The sequence below is a fragment of the Dicentrarchus labrax genome, unplaced genomic scaffold (assembly GCF_905237075.1).
Source record: "Dicentrarchus labrax unplaced genomic scaffold, dlabrax2021, whole genome shotgun sequence".
NCBI lineage: Eukaryota > Metazoa > Chordata > Actinopteri > Moronidae > Dicentrarchus > Dicentrarchus labrax.
Window position 1 is genome coordinate 18,580,436 of NW_026136705.1, and position 24,270 is coordinate 18,604,705.

General features: G+C 39.9%; 1 protein-coding gene across 1 annotated transcript in view; it reads right to left on the reverse strand.

Moving 5' to 3' along the window:
- Nucleotides 1–24,270, reverse strand: part of LOC127364399 (FRAS1-related extracellular matrix protein 2-like) — a 56,950-nt gene that overhangs the window by 15,460 nt on the left and 17,220 nt on the right. Inside the window, exons 3-8 of the mRNA XM_051401896.1 lie at nucleotides 21,860–22,006; nucleotides 12,539–12,769; nucleotides 7,969–8,094; nucleotides 6,611–6,862; nucleotides 759–908; nucleotides 397–606 (exon numbers count right to left, since the gene is read on the reverse strand). Coding sequence (XP_051257856.1) covers nucleotides 397–606; nucleotides 759–908; nucleotides 6,611–6,862; nucleotides 7,969–8,094; nucleotides 12,539–12,769; nucleotides 21,860–22,006 — 1,116 coding nt within the window. The remainder of the gene's footprint in view (nucleotides 1–396; nucleotides 607–758; nucleotides 909–6,610; nucleotides 6,863–7,968; nucleotides 8,095–12,538; nucleotides 12,770–21,859; nucleotides 22,007–24,270) is intronic.

Consider the following 24,270-nt stretch of genomic DNA (forward strand, 5'->3'; position numbering starts at 1 on the left):
CTGTGTGGGCTGAATTTAACTGGCTGAACTGATTTTACATAGCAAATCAAGCTGTTATAACAAGCTTTTTGGACATTGGTAATACATTTCTTTAAACTATAAATACACAGCAAAAGAAAAGTGACAAATTAATTGATAAGATGTGTTTAAAGCAGAAAACTTGAATTATAAAGAAGTTGTCATGACAAGCTAGAAAAAACATGTTTCTAAGACATTTAGTTATATTCATTAATAACAATACACCTAATTCAACACATTTGAAACAAAAGATAGAAAACATGCAAGTTATTATTAAATTACACTGAGAGTAAAGAAAAACAAGAGTCTACAGCCATGCTAGCAGCTCTTTTTATTTAAAGATACAGTAAAAGATTTAGGAGAGAATAAATTACTTACAGTCAGACACTGAGTCATTGATGAAGACTATAGCCTTCCCAGGTTCTCCCAGGATACCGTTCACTGGCATACGTAGGACAAGCTCAAAGCTCTCAGTCCCCTCCAGCTCTGGCTGTCCCAGGTCATCCAGAATGGTGACTTTGAATGTCTGCATGCTGACGCCCGGAGCAAAGTCCAGGTTACGACTGATGCCCACGTAGTCAGTACCAGCTGGAGGAAGGGCAGAGAGCGGGATGAAGGGTTGGAAAAAATTACAAGACGCTGAGTAGATCTACACTACGCCAGCAGCTAATCCTATTGCTTCAGTTCAGTAATTACCATTCAAGCACAAGCAACATTTGACTATATGACTGGGAGCTTACCTTCCGCAGAGACAGGCTCGGCCTTGCGAGAGCGGACGGTGACAGTGCCAGTCTTGGACAGATCAGTTCCTGTCCTCCACACTTTGACCTCCACATATCCATCACTCTCATCCACATGATACTCTACCTCTCCAAAGTAAAACACTGGAGCTGGGCAGCAAAAAAGCAATAAAAACAAGTATTAGAAGTATTCTTTTATAATCTTGTTTGTTCTACCCCCACTAGGGGGCCTTCTTGATTTTAAAGGGTGCAAGACAACTTAAAAAAATATATACAGTAGGCCTATATCAATTCTTGAAGAAAACTGAATGAAATTTTTATTTAGATTATTATTTAAGATTCAAACTCTGAAGACCTAAACAGAAGCTACATTCACAGAACCTTCACTCTCTGATATACAGCCTCATCCTGCATTAGAAAAGTTAAAACAACCAAAGAGCTAAGACACTTTTGCCAAAAAAGAAGCCTTTTACGTATGTGATTGTTGAAACAAAAAAACAAAATAAAAAACATAATACATATGATAAGATAATTGTATAAAACTCTCATTATCTCTGATGCAATATTCATAGGAAATACTCAGCTCAAAATTCATCCAAATTGCTTGAATTACACAAACTTCCTGCAGTTATTGTGTTCACTATTTGGATTAATTGTACAGTTTATCAGTTAATCTGTACTGTTATTGTTATGGATTGAATATTATATGAAATATCTATAACATATGTTACTAAGTCAGAGGTTGTGAATTTACTAAATGATAGTAAAAGGGGTCCATTAAGGAAAAAGGTTGGGAACCACTGTTAGAACCACTATAGGTTCATAATTTCCCAGTTTTTTCATTTTGTAATCCCTGTCCTTGTTGTGTACACACCTGTGTATCAGGGTTCATATTTGCAACTTTGTTACTTTAGTTTTTATTCAGTGTTAATTTGATTTGCCTTCTCTCCTTATGTGTGCACCTGTGGTAACATTAGATCTGCCAGCAGCCACCCGCAGTCTGACATGATTCATTTGTAAAGCCAGAAGCCGGACACAGAGGTCAAACAGCGACAGCCCATTAGTCTGAAGTTAAACTGCAGGGAGGCGTAACCTTTCAACCTTTCCTGGCCTTTCATCCCACCTCATTGTTACCATTCTTCTGACAGAAGTACTTTCAGCTAAAAAGGATGCAGTTAGCACTGAATAACAAGGTCTCTGTGTGTGTGTGTGTGTGTGTGTGTGTGTGTGTGTGTGTGAGTGTGTGTGTGTGTGTTCATGTGTATGCGCGTCTCTTTCTCTGAATGTGGCATAGTGAGATGGTGAGACAGAGAGAAAGAGGCCCCCCAGACTGCTCAAAGGCTTGTTTGAACTGGCATTGTTTCCTGAGGCAGCAAAGTGGAGGCAGTCCAATGTGTATGTGACAGCTTCATTTCTCACAAACTACCCTGTCAAGTCCAAATAACTGACAGAATAAAAGTTCTTCTGTCTCAGTTTTAAGGTGCCAGTCTCCCTCACTTGGCGCCTTTCTTACATTCCGACATATAATCCAAAAATAGCATGCGTATTATAATTTTTTTGTGTCATGATCAAACACTTCAGCAGTCCAGAGATATTTTCTTTCCTGAATATTAGTTCACTGATATATATACTTTCATATTTTATTTATATACTTTAACTGGGCCAGATAACAAAAGCTAAGAATAGTGTACATAACTAAGAGAATGAGAAAATTTACTGCACTTACATTTTGACTCTCAACTTGACACAGTAAGTGACAACCCAGGGCAACAATATCCAGTTAGTATCACAGATCAAGTGCAGCCTGCGTCCTCTCTCTCCAACTAAAGACTTGTTTTCTCAGTGAATCTGTCATTCTCTCATATGTTTTCCTCCTCCTACACACTCAGCTTTATCTAACAGATGTAGTGCTGGTTTGTAATGCAAATAGAATTTGTGTATTTGCACAATGGCAGAGTAAATTGTGTAGGTGGGAAAAACACATGGATAAAAACATCTAACCAGAAACCAATACATAACAGTGTGGGAGCTGGTGAGTGTTTTTTTTTTTTTTTGGATAATTATTATTGCGTTAATGCATGCCTCAACAATGGTAGCGGAAACATATATCATATCTGTAAACACCATGTAAGCAATCTGGCACACATTCCTTTCATCCTAAGAGAGGAAACTTCTGCTCGAATGCTAATATACATGTCTGCATTCACACATGTCCCGACTGCGCCTGGGGATGACAAATTCTTGGCACCACGAGAGGGAGTTGAGTGATGACTGATGAGTGAGAACTGCATCCTCTCTCTACCCTCTGGGGCTATGCATGTGGTTTAGCGCTCTGAAGCATGTGTGAGGTCTGGGGAAGGTGTAAAGCCAAATTGTGATAATTACTATGTGTGGGTGTCTGTAGCCATTTGTGTGTCACTGTGCCTTTAAATACAGTTTATAGAACATTCTCAGCTGTCCTCTAAAGAAGGGCCCCTTCTTTTGGAAGGAGGTGACTAATAAGATCTTACAAAATTGTCTTTTAAAAGAGCGGCTTTTCTTTATTTCATACACTCCCCTTTTGTGATTTGGGTTAAAATTCATACATATAAAGAGATTACGGCACAAAAAAAGATGCTATATACATAATTGTTTATTTTTTCTGACTTGTTTCTGATCTTTTTTATTGTGAAATGCTGGACAGTTTCACCGCTTTGGGCATCTAAAAAGTATTCAAATGAAACATCACTAATTGGCTTGACTGATTTACATAATGCAATCTGTCACAAGGAGTTTGCAAGTAGACACAGCTTCACTTTTAAGAGTCTCAGGCCAAAAAGGTTGCGAACTACACTATATGATGTGGTGATATCAGCAATCTTTTCATGCATTGGTAAAATGTATGCATTTTTTTCTGCCTTTATTGGGTTAATGAGGGGATGCTCCTGGTTTCACTACATGCTAATGTGTCCATTTTTTCTTTTCTTTTTTCAATAAAATCGTTATGCTGTATGTAACAGGGGGCACAATTAAGGAAGAAAATGAAGGAATTGGGAGAAAAGGGCCACAATTTGCTCCTTATATGCTAATTGGGGATATGTGGTGGAAGATGTCATGCATGTATAATGCAGAAATGTATCATTAAAATAATTTGGTTTAAGCATGGAATGTGCTACCACATATTGACAACTGGAAACAGTTTTTATCTATAGGCAGGGCATAATACATGGACGAGCAATGAGCGAGCAATTCCGCTGCTTTTGGAGTGTGACCAACAGTAAAGGCTGCCCTAATATTGAAATGAAGGACTAGGTTTCCAAGAAATACTCTGAGCTAATCTACAATTCTACAAACTCAGCTGTGGCCATATGCACCCGGCTGAGAGAGTCTGAGTGTCCTCTCTCCTTGGCAGGGTACAAGGAGATGACAACACTCACTTTGAGTCAGAGTGTGCAGCCATGCAGAGCGCAACACTGAGGGAGACAGGTACTGTAGAGTTTAATCTGATAAAGCACTAAATCTAGCAGACACCCCTGGGTCTTTTTTTAAAGTGAGAGAAAGTCTGTGTGTGTGTGTGTGTGTGTGTGAGCGAGAGAGACAGAGAGAGAGTGGTGGTAGTAGAGATGGAAGGAGAACAGCAGACTGAACTTGACTTTGACCTGGGGGAAGGAAAAATGGGGCTAGAGAGAGCACTAGCAGTCACACAAGTGCTCACCACTTACTTTTGATGCTGAATTTGAGGTCTAACCTTAAGTTGGCGCGCACAGTCAAACACGCGCATAAACACGGCACGCACAGCAGACGCCGGCCGCTGCGCACGCAAGCACACACAGTAGCGTCGTAACTCTTGTTTTTTTTCCAATTTCCATGGCGAGTTGAGTTCGTACTAAAGTGAAGGAGGCTGCGGTTTGACTGCCTGGGTGCAGGTATTAGAGCGCTGTCAGACGGTGTATTATCCTCCGGGAGGCTATAAATGACACATCATCTCTCACTGGAGTTGGGCTTTCACAAACACATTTACATTCCTTTGAACTCAGTCCCACAACTGAAGTCTTCTGACAATTTACTAACAATCAGACAGTGTGTCATGTTTCTTGTTAACTAGCCCCCAGATGCCTACACACACAAACATACACACACACACATACACACACACACACACACACACACACACACACACACACACACACACAAACACACACATACACGCATTCAATTTGGCACCATTGTTTGTATCCCTAAATGAGTTCTCAGTTGTAAGTCGGCATTGTTTTATTTATCCCAGTCTGCAATTTGGCAATAGCCTGACAAGTCCTCTCTGACACTATTCTTTCTGCTACAAACAATTTATGACAAAATGAAAAGAACGGCAAAGGAAAGGAAGACAAAAAGGAAGACTGGGAGTCTTCTGAAATGAAAAAAGTAAAATGTCTGGGAAGGAACTTAATTCTTCTAAGATTTAATCCTAACTTGGAGATACACCCTGGCCCATGCACTACAACAAATGTGTTTACAGTATAAAATAAAGTATTGTATTGATGACAACCAGATATAGTTATGTTCTGGTTACCTTATAATGTGATGCAATGTTGTTTATTCCCGGTGTACCAGGTGTAATCAATCAAGGCTTTTAATAGAACTCCTCTCCTTGCTCTGCCTAAAAGTGCCTGAAGAACGTTTTCTCTTCCTCCTTGTATTGTTATTCTGGATGGCAGCCAAATGTAACCGCTCATTTCCAGCTACAGAATATGACGAATAAACAAACAAGGTGCGTAGAAAAAAGAATGAAAAATTAACATCCATCTGGAGCATTGCAGCCAGTGAAAACAAGTGATTTACGCTCAGCTGGACCTCATGTAGCTCAATTAAAATGTATCTATTTGTTCATACTCAGACTTTACCAACAGGAAACCAGTTTCTAGTTTCTCTAGTTATGATTGTTGGGTGGGTGAGCTCATAAAGCCTGTACAATGAGAACAACAGTGTACGTAATGACAGGAAATACTTATTTGACAGTATCTATATGGCGCTGATGATGTGAAGTTACAGTGCTGGTATTTAACTCAGATTTATAACACTTGTGCTCCCTCGTCTCTAGAAAAAAATATGACTTTTACTTTAACAATCTTGCAGCATGGCATTTAACAAAAACCTTGAGCAGAGACATTCAATCTCTCAAAGTTAAGTCTATGAAATAAATCAGTACAGAATAGTGAGATGCTAGCGAGGGCCTGTAGATTGGAAGAGGAATTTCCCAGCAGTTTTGTCCCTCCGCAAATACATTTTTAACATATTTCTCTGCCTTTCTGAAGATGTAATCTATTTTGTTCATACGATGCTGGAACAGGATGAAAGCAGACCAGGGACATGTGTGATAATGTAGTCCCGCTGGACTCCTGTGTGAGTCTCGACTGTAATTAAAACCTGCCTGAATGACAGCTAGATGTGAGTTTGATTCCATCTGTCTGCTGCGGTTGCAGGGTCGGTGTCAGGGTTTTTCCAACACTATCCTGGCATGCCTCAACACACAGTTAGTTTGTAAACAAGCTTAATTAAGAGATCTTCTGTGATGCAAAGGCTCGGATTACAATGCAAAACATCAGAACTTCTAGCACTGCGAATTCACGACCGCACACTGTGTTCACATGCACTTTATGTGTCCACATTCATGTGTTGTTTAACCTGAAATACTCACACCAAGTGGAAATAAATTCATTCAAGCTTGATTTTTTTCTATAAAATGTATTACTCCTTGCAGTTCTGGAAATAGAAACATGCGGGAAGTAAACATAGAAACTAATTGCCTACTGGTTGACAGACATACACATATACATACGTGTAAATATTAGCAGCACAGCATCAGCATGCCTTACCGTCATCCATATCTTCCAAGATGTTGACTTTGGTGGTGGGGAAGTGCATTCCCAGACGCCCCCCGACAGGCAGTGACAAGGTGACGTTAAAGCTCTCGTCTCCCTCGTACAGAGAGTCGTCAATGATCATCACGCGGCACTGCTTCTCCCTCTCACCCTTGTCGAAGCGAAGGATGCTGCTGTGCTCCTCCGGACGGGAGATATAGTCAGAGTAAGACAGGACGGTGGTGGGAATCGTCCCTGAGGCAGAACCTTGAGAGGGATCCGTGAAGGAAGAGGGGAGGACAGTGAAAAACAGAAGATATCTTAAATAAAAATCTTAATTAATTAATCTTAATTATTGAAACATATTATAGTTGTAAAAGGCATCAGAAAACTGACTTATTTTAGGAATGCTATGTCACCTTCAAGTGCATTTTTTCCTACAATGGAGCCACTTCCTTTGAGTTTAATAAAATTCAGCCATTATGGTTTGTGAAAGTTTGACCTTTAATTACAGCAGGACAATCACGCAAGTCATAAGAATTGGCTTTAATGCCAGAACACAAAGGAAACAGGGCACCCCCACAGGTCCTCTCAAAAATCAAGCCTGTGGTGTAGCCACTATAGCCTTTTGACATTTAACAACAGTCCCTTTATTAGACTAATCAGTCCCTTCGTATTTTTTCTAAATCTGCTTCATGGTATTTAACTGCATGAGGATAACATACACATTGTCACCCTCACCAGCTGGAAATAAGTAATTAAAAGTAATTTGAATGCTTACAAAGAGATTGGATTTGTTATGGAGGTTGTATGGAAGCATGTTAATGATTTGGATGAACTACTGTAAACCATGGAAAAGGCACCGACGTCTAATTGTGATGCTACTGCGCTTATGTTGCTACTTCCTTTACGTGAAAATGCAAATGTGGTGTGAACTGCATCTCTTCTGGTACATTTGCTGCATTTTAAAAAGACTTCATTGGCACTGTCAAGCAGGAAAGGTGCAACAGGTGCACCTGACACACCACCAGACACATTAAAGATACATTAACATTTAATTAAAACACTATGGATACCAGAAATTAAGAAAAACACAATCTGTGATCCAAATGTAAATTGCAGTTATTACTTATGTCTGGTTATACTTTGTTTGCATAATCTGAGAAAAAAAAAAGATTTAAATATTTTTCATCTATATACTTCAAACTATTACATTATTTATGTACATACAGTATATGAGGTCACAAAATATTCACTGAGCTTTAAATACATTCACCATCATATATGGTCAGTCTGGCCAGCAAGGCAGCATGGCAGGCAAGGTACATTGAAGTTAAATGGGTTAGATGGGGTGAAAAAAGGCTAGTCCATACCCTGCTGTGTGTAGCAGACCACCATGAGCTCCTGGCTGATGTCTCCACTGCGGTGCACCGGGATGAAAAGCTCACCAACATCTTCCTGCACTGAGTGGATCTGTTCCGGGAAGAACACAGTCGACTCTGTTTGGAGGAGAAAAGAGAGGTAGCGGAGGGAGTCAGAGGAAAAAAGAAAAGGGTAATGATATGTATAACAATCTGCAAAAATCCACAGTACATTAGGCCATCAAGGACTGATACAAGCTTTTGTTCTGGCTCTGCATTAGCGAGCGGAAGATGACATTTTTTGTTCGGATCTATTGAAGTGGTGGTCCTGCAGTGTGCTTATTCATATTCAAAAATAACTCTCCATCACAGTTTTCGGTTTGATGCAACTAGAGGTGCTCTTCAAAGAGACCCTTCTGGAAGTTTTCCTTACTGCCTGGTGTGTCGCAGACAATTACACATGCAAGCCTCTCAGAGTGAATCAGCTGGGAGTTTCACACACCGACTCCTCTGTACACAGTGGGGTCAGCCAGACCATCTCTCTTACTTTCCGTCTCTGAGAGGAGATTGGGTGATTGGGAGAGAGACTGAGAGCCAGTGAAAGCATCATCTATCAAAGCGAAGAACTTACCGGCATTATAGAAACAATAAATGTTGGAGCTACTTTCCACAGACGCACAGGGACCAATAAAAACACTAACATAGTGGACTTAGCTTCACCTTGTCCCAGATCTTCTTGTGACTTTGTTCCCCCGTTCCCCTCTCTTTTCTTGAGTGAATCAATAATGGGGACTTCAAGACACTTGTGGCTTGGTCGTGCAACAACAACTTTGGCATTAAAATGGCAAGCGCTGGAGTGTGAAAAATGAGCAAGCAAGCAGATTTGGATGTTTGATTCAACACCCAGCATAAAAAGACATCAACAGATGACTCTTTGGGATGAAGTCATCAACATGAGACAATCTTACGCACCGCAGGGGGTCAAACATTTTTCTTCTCTCACGGTAACTCTCCCTAAATTGTTCTCTCTCCTCTCAATCTTCTCCCCTCTCCTTCATTTTTCTTTTCTGTCACTGCCCACAATCTGTCACTCCCCAGGGGGGTACAGGGACTCATAGCAGGGGATTAGGGTCCACTGCTTACCTATTACACACACGCACACACACACACACACACACACACACACACACACACACACACACACACACACACACACACACACACACACACACACCACTATACCCTGATTTTCTTCTCTCTCTCCACACCTCTTCTCCTCACAGTACTTTCACATTTCACCTCACACTTTGCTCTTCTAGTGGCTCTAAATCCACCCAAGATTTAGAAAAAGCAAATTTCCAGCCAAGTGAGTCAAGTTCATCTCTTGGAGGAAAACATGCAGTCACTTTAAAACATTCATGGGGAGAAAAAAAAAAAAAAAAAACACATGCTTTCACAGAGGGTGTTAAAATAGTGAATACTTGAAGCACCTGATCTTGCTACTGTCTTGCCATAAACAATAAAACGAAAGAACAAAACCTGTTCAGCTTTTATGTTTATGCCTGGAACTTCTCCATTATTGATCATTTCATGAATATTCTATGTATCCAGTTTTTACTGTCTGATTGTTGTTCTGATAGCTGAGCATTTTACTTATCACCAGCTTGTAAAAGTGGTCAAGCCTATCAGCTAAACGCCTAAAATGTAAAACAAGAGGACTGTTGATGCCAGTATCCACCTAAACACAGCACAAAAGCATGTCAGAGCTCAATGCAACTGCAACCTCACAGAATGCAGTCCCTCGTCTGACGTGCCCTACATTAGTCAAGATATGTCACATCCTAACTGAGATAAAGCTCTTATAATTACACACGGATGTGCTGGCCTTACGATTTCAAAACAACAACAAAAATTACAAGACAGAAAACAGTTCTTCATAATTTAGCAGTATGACCTTGGTGCAAAATGCAGTGGAGTTACTGCTGTGAAGACATATAGCATCCTCGCTGTAGAGGAAGCAAGAAAGATATCACTGACTGTAGCAAGATGCTGGTACTGCTTGCAGCAAACAGACAAAACAGCAGGCTGCCACCTTCATCTCTAGTCAGCACTGTGCATGGATTATATATGAAAGAAAGCCATAAAGTTTTGCAGGAGGAAAGCTAGGCTATCACACCCTGTAATTAAACAGAGTTTGTGTCTGCTGCAGCACTGAAAGTGGGTGTACCACAGGCAAATGCGCCACAGAACAAGCCCACTTCTCGTTATTAATCAAAGTAGCAGCAGGCTAATACAGAATGATGGTGTAGGGTACACATTCTTACAACTAAAACAAAAATAAAACAATACAGAAGAGCTTCAGGCATTCGCACAGACAACAGAGATTGCCCATGTCATTAGAAGAAAAACTCAGTCTGTTATGCTCTCCTTAATTTTGGAACACTTTTGGTTAAAGCTTAGCAATCCTCTCTCCTCCTCTAAAGCTATTAGCCTAGCTGACACATCCTCTGGGGAGGGAATCTCCAGGCTAAACAGAAGACCAGACAAAGCCAGTTTTCATCATTAGAGAAAGAAGCTGGAGTACAGCTAACACCACAATCATAGCTAAAGCCCATCAGAGTACAGAGTAGCACATTTCTGTCACATTAGACAATCCCCAGAGATGACAGAAAACAAAACAGCCCCTGCCCTCTGCACACACCATAATTAACCCACAGGGGAGGATAGATTGAGGAGCGAGAATGTGAGGGAGAAAGCGAGAGATCAAGACCTAGAGAAAAGACAGAGAGAGAACGAGAAGACAGATAAGAGGGAGAGAGTGATGAGAGCAGCTGTTGTGTCACTATAATGGAGGCTTCAGTCTTTCCATCTTTGTTGCGCATCTATAATTACATAAAAGTTGCACAGAGGAGAGGAGTAATGCATACAAAAAACTAAATGTAAAAGCTGCAGAAGACTAAATCTGGCCTTGATAAAGCAGAGCAGCCAGTCCGTTGCACTACCCAATATTCCATTAACATTTCAATTTGGAGGCAAAGACACAAAGAACTAGGCGAGTGGAAATGGCAGGTTTAAGAGAGAAAGCAAAACACTGAAGTTTTTTTGTATGTGCATGCTTGAGACACTTTCCATACTTAACCATTAGGGGTTGACTAATGTTCACCACTAAATAGCAAAATCAGTATTTAGTAAAGCCATTGAGAACCTTTTATTTGTCCTGATGATAATGGACAAATAAATAAACAGGTAACTCTAATCATACTGCTTTTAGGCATATCACTCAGTGCTATTAAGTGTAACAATGCAACACAGTCATCATCCCTATATTAAATCTCTACCGGCTGTCATGTCAAAACTCTCTTTCTCCTCTTTGCCTGAGGGCAGATTCAACATGACTCTATATCTACAGTAGGCAATGTTTATATTGACAAGTCTTCATTCTGTGTGTGCCAAGTTGACTGATACTTCACACAACACATGTGCAATGCAGTAAAGGTTTGTGTATTTTTCATTGCTTTGTAACAGGAATACTTGAGTGGCAGTTGGGATTTTGTGAGGTGTGTATTATGAATATCAGAAACTTAGCTTAGTCATATTTGCCTATTCAGATGGGCAAAGCAAACACCTCTTTGGATATATTCTATTAACTTCGATTTTCAATGTTCCATACTGTCTGTCCATGGGGGCTGCATTTGAATTTCATTTTGAATAATGGATATCACATCAAATAGACACACTAAACTGAATAAAAACATATTCATGGAAATTTGTGGAAATACAGAATAAATTATTTCTTTATACAATATACTTTTTAATAATCTGTTTGTTTGAGTTGGCACACAGTAAACAGTCAAGTTTCATATGTATAATATATACAGAAAACTTTGGGCATCCCTGTTATACATGAATGCTGCCAAAACCTAATATTCCACATCTGTACACAGTATCTAGAAAATTGTTTCTTCAAGGATAGAAAATTCTCTTAAAATGGTCAGACTAAATGTGCAAAAAATAATGGATAAATTCAAATAATAATAATAATGCAAATGTGGACAACAATACCTTCATCTGTCATCATCACTGTCATCAGTGGTGGAATAAATACTCAAATCTTGTACTTAAGTTGCAATTACCACAGTGTAGAAAGGCTCAAGTAAAAGTAATGTATTCAAAATTTTAATTAAAGAGGACACAATATGTCTCCTTCTTCACTGTAGAGTCCATTCTCAGTGTATGTGGTCAGGTGCCTTTAAGTATCTACATTAAATTTGCATAAGTTGTATATTGGACCAGGATTTACTTACAAAATATTTGTGATGTCACAAACCATGCTTGCAGGCCCCACCCCTTGAAATCAGATTTTCTAGCTTTCTCGTAAGCTCAGAGAAATGTTGAAAAGCAGATGAATGTGAAAACATCCTTCTAGTGTTAAACTCTGCACATACATCACTATTTTCAAACATTAATATTATATACTATATTCTTGATACTATTATTACAATATACTTGAGTAAATGTACTTTCCACTTTTCTTGACACCACAAAAGACTATCAATGGTCTAATGGTCTAATCAGTACTGACCGTCACTCGGATCCAGGATCTCAACTGTTGCTGTGGCAGGGAACTCCATCACTGCCATCACTGGCTCTGACAGCAAGATCTGGAAGGTCTCAACTTGCTCATACTTCCCATCAGTCAGTATCCGAACCCGCCACGTGGCTCTGGTCTGTCCCGGGTTGAACTGGACCTGTCTCTGGGACTTGCCCTTGAAATCCTCATCCTTCTTTGCACTACCATCCTCTGTGCCAATGCCTGAGAGATACAGACGTACAAAAGAAAAAGGCAGGGAGAGAAGAGGCCAGATGATTAAAAAAAATATTAAGAAGGAGGAAGAGGAGACAAAACAAAGAAAGCGACCATGAAAGGGTGACAGGCAGGAAAGAGAAACAGATGAAAAACAGATTAGATATTCACACCCTTTAATGTTGTTCAGAGAGTGGTGAGAAAAAGAGCGTTGCGTCTATTTTTCTTCACTGATCACTTACAGAGCCTCAGGAATGTGTGAAATGAATTTGTGACTGAAGCGTTTAAATAAGCATATTCCACCTTACTGAGATGGATTAGCTACCACGATTATTTCCCAGGGGTGAGGTACGAATGTGAGTGTGTGTGTTGCCTCCTTTTCTCTTCAACTGTCTCTTTCATTAATAATAGGTCTTTCATGTGAATCCACTTTACAACGATCCGTCTAACATTCATCCCATCGATACACTTTCTTCAATGTAGGAGAGTTCACAGGTGCCACTGGGTTTCACATCAAACACACATCAAGGAAACCCAGGTGGCATAAGCCATACAATAATGTATTACATTTGGAAATGTGCTGTTCATATGCCTTTGTCTACATTCACAAGTGCCTCACGAGAGCGCGCTGAGTGGAGGCATGCCAGGCCGATGCATGCTCCTGTAAATAAAAAAGGATTTGTTTTCCTTTTTCAGACATTCACAAGCCTGCACAAACAGAGAAAAAAGAAGGTGACAAACACATGCAGATGAGACTGGATACATCAGATCATACACGCTGTAAGATCTGAGAGGTGAGTGTTGTATGTAAAATTCAAGCGGAAAATAACCGTGCATGTAGGAATTTTTACACAGTCACACTCGGTAATTTTATTAATTCACAATTAACCCTCAACACAAATGTGGAAAAATGGGATCAGAAGGTTATGGAGTTTGAACTATGGCTGCAACTAATGATTATTTCCATTGCTGAATCATGTGAATTATTTTATCAATTAATGGATTAATTGTTTGGTTTATAAAATCTCAGAAAATGATAAAACATGTTAATCACTGTTTCCAAAAGCCCAAGATAATGTTCTCAATTGCCTTGTTAACCAAAGGATACCCAAGGTTTACTGCCATAGAGGATTAAAGAAACTAGAAAATATTCACATTCAAGAAGCTGGAAATCAGAAAATTAAGACTTTTTGTCTTAAAAAAAAAATTCAAACCGATGCAATCAATTATCATAATAGTTGGTTATTAATTGAATAATTGACAACTAATCAATTAATTTGTTGCAGCTCTAGTTTGAACACCAGAACATCAATAGCAAATACTTCTCTCGGTTTTGTAGCAATTTCAAATCAAACCATCTTTTTAAAAGATAAGCACCACAGCCAACCATAATGCAATGCTGCAATATTTCACATTTGACCTGCAGTGAATTAAATATAACAGCCTAATTCACCTCATATTTGTCAACAACCCCACACTGCACATCAAGGCACTGTTACCTCAACATTCTCTATTGCTGTGCTTTTCGCAAGAAAAAGCTAATGATGCTTCTATTGCTCACTGCAGCTGCACTAATGCAACAAAAAAATCATCTTGGGTCAAGCTTTCTTAGATAAAGGCTGTACAAAGCTGGTTGGCACAAGTGGGTACATCAAAAATACAACATCATCATGAAACAGCAGCATTCTAAATTCAAAACGGATGGTATTTACCAGTATAGAGCATCAGGGAGTACAGGGAAAATGCCACCAATACTGTACATGAGTAAGCTTAAACCCAAATCCTGTTTCTCACTTGACTTTAAACTGCAATAAAGTTAAAGTAGTTTTGTCACACATCCAGTTCTGACCCAGAGAATTCATCCTCTGGGGAAGCATAAATGTGCTTAGTAAGTTCCATGGCAATCCCGTCATTGGATTTTGTTATTTTGTGGTGCTAGAGAAAAAGTCAGTACGGTCAGTGAAAAAAATAAAATAAAAATCACTACAATGGTTATCAACAGCAAATTTCATTGCAATTTGTGCAGAAATTATTAGATATCTTGCTGTGGACAGGAGTTTTGGTTGGATAGACACACTAACCAAGAAACATTGCAATCTTTAAGATGTGCCACCAGCATCAGATCCGGTCTGGACTGGATATATAAACACAGGTATTGTGTACCTGTAAACTATAAACCTCTAAAACAGCAAGATTTCAGTCCTGTTTAATTCAGTAAATGTAGCTCATGATGATAGCTTACACATACACAGATCCCAGAATTTAATTCGATATGATGTGTATTGACATATGTAGGGTTTAGTGGCAGCTAGCAATCTAGTTTCTTCCAAGGAGAAACTATGGTGGCCGTAAAATGCAGCAAAAAATGCAAACGGCCCAATCTAGAGCCAGTGTTTTGTTTATCTGTTCTGAGCTACTGTAGAAAACAACAAAAAGGTAACAAAAACATAACGATTCTTATTTTCAGGTGATACACTAATGAAAACATATCTATGAATATTACATTACATTTCTGCCGATAGATCCTCCTAAATGTTATATACTTGACGTTGAAAAGAAATAGGATTGATATAATGAATGATTATAACTTCTCTAGAAAAGTGACCTCATAACAAGTGGTTTCTATCGATCTTTATATTCTGATGATGAGTTGATCCACATCAAATAAAACACACGTATACATGAAGCTGCCCTCCAGAGAGAGAAAGTGTTGATCTTAAAAGGGTGGAGCTGCATTGCGCCACCAGTGCTGGACTCCCTGGAGGGAAGAGACATTGCCTGGGGTCACACTAGGGTTCCTTCTCAGCAGGTGGAGATATACCCACCCTAAGGGCTTTTGATTTCTGTGGTGCTGTTCCTCAGAGCTACAGTCCCTTGTGTTTGTGTTTCCTTAACACACACACACACACACACACACACACACACACACACACACACACACACACACACACACACAAACTCACAGACACAGAGGGCTGCTCACAAACACACACAACTTCTGTATATAGCTGCAAACTTTCTTTTGTTCTGTACTGTGGTTTATCTGAGTATTAAATGCATATACTGAGTGTGGCTGAATGTAAAATATACAATTCATCATAACATCTATGATTGCAGGTACCTTCATGCTCATTATATCATTAAGGTCAGGCAACTGAGGTGGAGAGCTGTGGAAAAGGGGTTCAGGGGGGCAACATTTTCTCCTGGTAAAATTAAATCATATCTCCATCCACCATGCATGGCAACAATAATGAGGGTGGAATACATCCCACAGGAGATGATTAACCTGGCAAATGTACATCTTGTTAACAATCCTCAATTTATCTCTCAGAGCAACGACAGAACAGAAAAGGACAGTGGAGAAAGAGCCCTCAAGGAGTGAGCTTTGACTGATGCAAGGAGTAAAAAATAAGAATCAGAATTCAATTCCATTTTTGCCCCCATGGGGTTCCTTATATTCCTCATACAGCAAAGCAGATAGAAAAGAAGACAGGAAAGGAAAGGAAAGGAAAGGAAAGGAAAAAGAGGAAAGATGTGGAGAGAATGTGGACCTGATAGTGGAGGGTTTCATGAAGGAAACAGAGAAAGAAAATGTGTCAAAACAAAGACAAAGATGGAGAGGAACCAGCAGAAATTCACCACAATGGGTGACAACCGAATAGAGGGTGCACACAAGGAAGTGGGAAAATAGAAGACAGAGCGACAACAAACGGCAAGTGAGCTCTGCGCTGGAGTGAGACAGAGAGTTAGATATAAGACGAATGACAAATGGAGAGTGGGTGGAGGAAGGATATAAGACACAGCCTATGGCATAGACCCAGGGCTATGAGGGAGTAAGGGAGCTGGAAGAAGAGAGGTAGTGTCTTTGATGAGGAAAAGCAGGTTAGGAGCAAAAGGACCAAACGCTCAGTACGGGGAGATGAGGTGAGATTATGGTTGAAAAGAAAAAGGAGGTGAGACAGGTTAAGTGGGTTGACAAGTCAGTGGGGCAGTGCCACATGAGACAGGGAAATGTGGAAGAACTCAATTGGAAGACGACACAGCAGGTGAGGAAGGAGGGCACAAGCCAATGAAGAATTAAGCTGAAGCTCTAATTTTTTATTCTTTCTTTTTTTTTCATAAGAAGTGAGAAAGTGAGGTATAATCTTGAAAACAATGCTAGAAGAATCCAATATGATCCCCATGCTATCCAGCCCAGTTCTGTCTGAGCTGTGCTTTGCGGGGGCATCTTTGAACCTTGATCCTATCTCTGCGTTCCTCCTTCACTGATCCTCTCTACCTGTACTTCCTGTTGTGATGGGGCATGTGTAACAGCTCTCCTCCACACTGTTGCCAGGCACCACGGCAGCTTTAATCAGCTAGCCCTTGCAACGGCAGCAAGCTTCTGACAACCTCGCTGGGTGTCTTGGTCCCTGCTTTTCAATCCCTGTCTAATCCCTGTCTGTCTGTCTATATGCAGTGTCCACTTTACATTTGCAGGAGGATTTGCTGATTCTCTCTGTTTTGTAAAAGAGTAAATTGAATATCTTTGGATTTTAGACTGTTGGTAGGACAAAACCACTGACTGAATTATGTCGCTCTGGGCTCTGAAAATTTGAAATGGCCATTTTTCACTATTTTCTTAAATTTCCAAACGAACAAAACAAACATTGGCTCTAGATAGCGCTGCATTTTTTGTTTCTCTTTAGCACTTGAAAGGGGAGGGTGAAGAGAAGGAGGCAACTACGCTGCTAGATGGCACTAAATCCGAAACACTCGTACTTTAAAGAGTAAAGATGAATCTGCATAAAATAGCCAGCTGTTTATCTGTTTAGTATATGATTTTCGAGACTTTTCTGAAACTTGTGAGTGTGCTCTGTTTTGTCCATCCTATGCAAATCAAAATCACAAAGGCAATGACACAAGTGAGTCATATTATATCTTGAGTACCATCAGAAGTATGTGTTAGCTAACTGACCAATACCAAGGCAAAATGAGGCCACTTGTGAAGAGGCCAGTCGAGTGCTCGCTTCAAGCACACTGCAAAGTATGGACTGTGGCAAGAGGAAAACTCTCAAAAGTCTCCTTCAGACTTGAGCCAAACACATGAAACCTAAATGAGCAAAGGCCACCACTGACTCTTAATGAGATATCTGCTTAACAGCGACACAAACTACAGTCTTAAAAGTAGTACACACCAAGTGTCATTTGAGAGTACCATTCCTGTAGCAGTATTAGATTGGATTGCATTACACCAGTACTTCTCAAATAGTGGGGCGCGACAGTCAGGGGTGACTGACGGAGGAGGAGAGATGGAGAAGTTTCTGACAGGAGTAAAAAGAAAAACGGAGGAGGCGTCAGAGGCAAGAACAGCAAGTGACGGTAACCGGCATAAACCTAATAAGAGCAGGAAATACGATGAAGCCTTTGGGTTTACCGTGAATACGGTTGGAAATGACAGCATGAAACCAAACAAATTAAGACGGCACCTGGAGACCTTCAGTCAATAAGCCTCTGGACTTTTTTCATTGAAAGCTCGATGAGTATTGCCAACAGGCCGGTCATTTTGTGAGTGCGGCATCAGTAAATAAAAACACACCATTAGCCTCGTACAAATACCACCACATCGCAAGGTGCAAAAAAACCTCACACAATAGCAGAGGAGCTAATACGCCGGCAGCATTGGACATGGTCACAATCATGCTAGGTGAGAAAAGTGCAGAGACACTGAATACTGGCTCCCTTTCCATTGACACGATTGGGAGACGAATATTTGACATTTCAGACGACCTCCAGGAATAACTCAAAGAACATCTAACAGACAAACGTTAAATATAAGCAATATTGTTGCAAATTTTGCACAAAAAAAACCAAACATTAAAAAGTCGTATACCTTTTTGAAAAGGAATAAGCTGATGAAGTTGAAGGGTGACCAATGTTTACAGTTAAAAAAAGTTTTGAATGTTACTGTGTTAAGTCTATAGAAATGCACATCCCAGTGAATCATTTTTCTCTGTTTTGAGAATCACACAGACTGAGCAGTCTTGTTTAAATGTTACAAATTGAGTTAATAAACTCAACTTGGAAATTGTTTTAAGTTGTTGCAGATGTTATCTCAGCTCATTTTATTAATCTGTTTTGATAATCAGGTGATTGTATGCAGAATGCTGGTGCCAGCAACCCATACAGTGGTTTGTGCAGATAAATATCATCAGGTTCTGAAAAAATGTCTGTCCCCTAGGGGGGGCATGACAGAAAATAATTGAGAACCACCGCATTACACTGTGTGGTGTTCCTGCTATTTTGTCCACAATAAGTATATTGCCGCACTGCTATTAGTTCACTCACTCAATTCTTCTGTTCACCAGCCCAGCAAATTGAAATCTACGAAACTTATGAGAGGACTTTTATCAGTTTCAATTTTTCATTCAGTGTTGCCCTAAACTGGACCATATTTCATCATCATTGCCTGACCAGATCCACACTTGGCATATATGGCATGAAATTTGCACATGCAGGCATATAAGCAAGTTTTATTTGGGTTATAAGACAAAATACTGTTGTAAAAGTGACTTGTCATGTTTGGTGCTGTGGAGAAACATACATGTTTTTCCTAAAGGTTACAAGCAAATAGTACTTCCCTTTAATCTTACTTCAGACTGTGCACTTATGAATAAAAATGCCTCAGCTCAACATGTTGTAGCAACATCAGCTCAGATGGAAAGCACTTTCACACTGAGACATTTAAGTACCATGTCGACATACCATGTTATACGTTCATTCAGAAAGAGGGCTTGAAAGCGTATGCGTGTGTATGTGTTGTGTGTGTGGTCAGAGATAACCAGGTGCTCACACGCCAACTGTGCAAAGAGATGAGAGTCAGAACGCAAGCTTTCATGTGTGCCCAGGAGATATACTCAAACCTTCCCAAGAGGAATCACATACAAACACAGGTAGATAAATCTCAAAGCTTACATAAACTGCTTCACTGTGATGCTAACACATGACCCAAAGATTAACAAGGATCAGAATGACAATGAGAGGTGGGAGGGAGTAAAAGCTGCTTACGGCTGCTGCTTCTACCAGAGTGAACAAGCTGAAGCATGACAGTCAGGGCTAAGGGGAGCGTTCAGGGACAACATCATCATCATCCTTTTAACCTTTGAACCTGCACAAACACTCAGACATAAGCACAAAACCATGCTGCGGTGTTGTTTCCAGCACAAAATCACCTCCATCTGCTGGGCAAAAAGCTTATTAAAAACTCTGGCACTGATGTTTGTGGAACTGGCTGGATTTGAGATTTGAGCAGAGCCAGCAGTGTGTTCTCTGCCCACTCTGTGTTTTGTACACTGATGTGTGCTGCAGCTGGCATGACACTCACTTCATTTTTAATTCGGCTGATCATTCACTTAGTCTTCTAGAAATGGTGTCAACTGCTGTGACGAGATATTTTTACAGGCTAATATGGCTAAAAGGCTAAGAGTAGCCATTCATTCATACGCTATCTTACATCGATGACAAGCTAAATTTTAAAAGCAAAACAGGTTTAATGTGGAACACACAGTAACAGCCTACAGTACATTAAATCACTTTCCTAAGTATGTAGCTTTGTATTGGTCTCACCCACCTACATAAAACCACTTGACAAAGATAGTCTGACGCATCAGCCAAAAAGAAGCTTGCGTGCATGAGAGAAAATAAAAGTTATCTATATTTCCACTCTTAATAATACTAGGAAAAGACAAAATAGCCAATCTCAAACGGACACAGTGGCAGTCAATCTGTACGGCAATGGTTGACCATACACCGATTGTCAGCTTGGTGTGTCGGAGCCCTCAGGAACTTCCAGTTCAAACGAACAAACACCCATTCATATCTACAGCTTTGCTCTACTTCAAGGAGACAAGGAGATGATGGGGTGACAATTCTGTTAATTGTGGTGATAATGATGTCAATGATGTTATCTTATCAATGACTTGCTCTAACCTCAGTAATCTCACCAGTATTTATGCTCTCTGTGTTTTTTTGTTGTATCCACCTGGACAATGCAATGCAGATTTATTTTTAACATGAACTTGTTTTGAGGACTTTGTCATATCCTCAATGTGACAAACCACTTGCCCTTCATAGAAAAATGAAGCTGAACTTTGAACATCAAGGAAAATGGAGCGAAGCCTGCGAGCTAGTTCAGACAGTCAACTCGAGCTGCATGGATATACACACTTGACATGCCTCACTCCATAATCACTAACCAAGCGCTCCCTTCCAATATGGCGGTCTATTTAAACTGCATAAATGGACCGCCATAACTTCCTCTGCTCTGTCGGTGCCGCTGTTGCCCTGCATCCGTATTGCTGCTGCTGCGCTGTAAGCCCCACCACCCCAGCATCGACCTGTAGGCTCCGACTGGGGGTTAAGGTATTTGCGCATCACTCCCCAATATCTCTATGTAAACATATCTGCGGGGAGTGATGAGGTCGGAGCCTTGATGCCAAAATCTAAAATATGCTATACTGCTATAATAAACATATCAAACGTGAGTTGACTGACTGAAATGGCGGTTTGCTTCACAAGCACTCTTGTAGCAAAACAACTTTTCTTGACATTGCTTTTCTACTCACAAGTACAGAGTTACATCTCTGCACAGGGCATCACACTGCCCTCAGCTATCTCATCTAACCTCCTCAAACTCATAACAAAAACTAATATTTTGTAATATTTGAAATGGCTCAAGGCCAAACAAAATTATTTAGGCTTGGGGGATAAATCTAATTATAGTTTGTGTTGAAAGGACATTTTTCAAATGCTTTTGGTTTCAATTTTTGGAGATTATGTTTGGTCCACATATGTGTATTATAGAAAGAGAAGTATAGTTTTTTTTACATTTTGATGCACTTTTTTGACATCAGAAAATGTCTTGCAATTCCTCCTCAGGGTGGACATAAGTGTCTGTACCAAATTTCATGGAAATCAAAACTAAACATGTCAACCTCATGGTGGTGTGAAAGGGATGGTGCTGGACTGATTGACCAACTGACAGGCCATGTTGCTAGAATGCATAAAAGCAAGTGCTCTTGAAAGAGAAAGGAAGAGAGACAGAAAGATAAAAAGACTTACCAATGAAAGAAGTCTCTCCCAGGTAGCCTCTCCGCCTGAACACCACCTCCAGAAACTTGTCCTCCTCGTCCACCACGTAGTACTCTTTCTCCAGAGAGATCCAGGCCCAGTCTAGACGGAACTGCTGTCCCCTGAGCTTGTTCCCACCTGGACAAAATAGATGAAAACAATAATACATTTTGTTACTTCTTACCTTTTTTTATCCATTTCTTTTTCTTTTTTTTTTTATGTTTCATTTAAGTCTCTCACTCACAGTTTAGTATTTATATATCTGAATTAAATGAATGTGCTGTATCTTAAACTATAAAGTGTGTTGTGTGCAACATATTGTTGATTATCTAAGATCTCTGTGGAAATACTGTATGTACTGGGGTGGGTCTGTGCTTATATTCCTCTGATTTAACTACCAAATGCTGAGTTCAATATTCTATAAAAACTGGAAAGGAAACTATGAGGGGGAATTCTGTGACCAAAGGGAGCAATCACTGTAAAACTGTAATGAAGAAAAAGTGTTTTAATTATTTTCAGTGTGCAGTCCAAATGTTCACAACACAGCTGCTGCAGAATATTTAAAATAAATAATAATAATAAATAAAAAAATAAAAACCCCACAATACCTATAATTCCTATATCTAACAGCTAATCTTTTCATGTGTGCCTATAATTGAATTCAAACTTCTCTTTGTCAAACTGTATTTTCTTTTCTTCTGAAATAGCACATCATATCCTGAGAACACCAGCCAATCAGTGTCATTAAGGAAGGGTTTGCAGGGTAAATGTTCTTGTTAGTGTTAGGCTAATAGAACTACTCAAAAAGCTGCCACTTCAACAAGGGGACAGGAATGAGCTGCTTTGTTTGGTTAATTTACCCACCTGCAGGGGAAAAGATGGAGCTCTGCGATCATGAAAGAACATTGTAAAACTGAAATAAAAGAAGTGGAGGAGGGATCTTTTTCCTTTTTTTAGGCTTTTATGTAGTGATGAACAATGCCTAACTATACATGGCATTCCTGTGAATGCTAAACTTAATGTCTGCCTGTGTGTGTTTTCCTGGCAGGGGGAAATGCAGAGGTGGAGGACGCAAACGTTACGTGTAGGCTGTCGGAAAGGAAATCTCATTTAGCTCTATTGAGGACGATTTCCAAGCTGTTTGTTCTTTAAGTAATTTATGCCTCTTACATGCCAGAGCAGTACCGCTGTTAAAAGCACACACAGTGTAGTACTTCACCTCCATCATCATAGAGGTCATAAATGGCAGTATTGTTGTTCAAACCTCCTTGTGCAAAATAGATGGTCCTACTAGGTGACTAATCCTGCACGCTGACAGTATGTCCATATCCCGATCAATAAAATAAAATAAATAGTATCATAAAGAAAGATGATACCCTCCTCCCCCACAACTAACATACAGGTGCAGCAACATTGGTGTTAAAACCAGAGGTGAAAAGTTCAGCACATTCTGGCTTGGCAGACATAGCTACAACATGCTGAGGTGAGGAGACAGCTAATATAATCAGAGCCTATGTATCTCTCAGAAAGCCTGAAGGCCAAGTTCAGGCTTCACTTAGCAGGTGCAAATAAAAAATCGCACACATATACCCCCACAAACACACACACAACGCTTCAATTTCAACTTCACTGCAACCTTGACTTTCATCTCAACTCCCTGATAGCAAATACAGCATAAGCTGGCTGAAATCTTAGTGTGTGTTTGTGTGTGTTTGTGTACCAGTCCTGTGTGACCTCACACTGAAGGTGAGGAGCTATGCACAGACAATAGGAATCTGCTTCAGACTGTCTCATTCCTCCAGCCCTTCAAAAGGATAAAAGGCCTCTCATATGTGCTGACCATACCAAAAAGCAGCTTTGAAATCATCCTCAATAGAGCTAAATTTACTTTACACCCTCTTTCAAAGGCTTTCCTAACAAAAACTCACCACAAGGTTTTTTTTTGAACCAATTAGGGATATTGTCTTATTTTCTGTCCAAAAAATTTCAAGAATCAGGACACTTGGAGAAATCTGCAGAGAAAAACTTTGATGATACAGTTTTGATGCTGGCTTGTGATGTAGGATCTACTTTACTGAGTAATCACTGACAGCTGTCCAGTCAGAGCAGATTATTTAACAATCAAAAGGCCTGTAATGACAATGCACAGTAAGAATGTTCTTGCTGTTGGTCTGCTCTTTCTAAGCTTGTGACCCAATGTTTCGTTATAGCAGCTGGTTTTCACCTTCTGATGTTTAAGAATCATATTGTCTTATCTTATTTGGGTCCATATGATCTGATATAATATAGATATACAATAACATGACTCTTTTAGTGTTTTAAAAATTGGTAATTGAGTAAGACACTCGGAAAAAGGGTTTCATGTACCTTTTCAAAATGTCCTGAGAGAGACACTTTTCTGT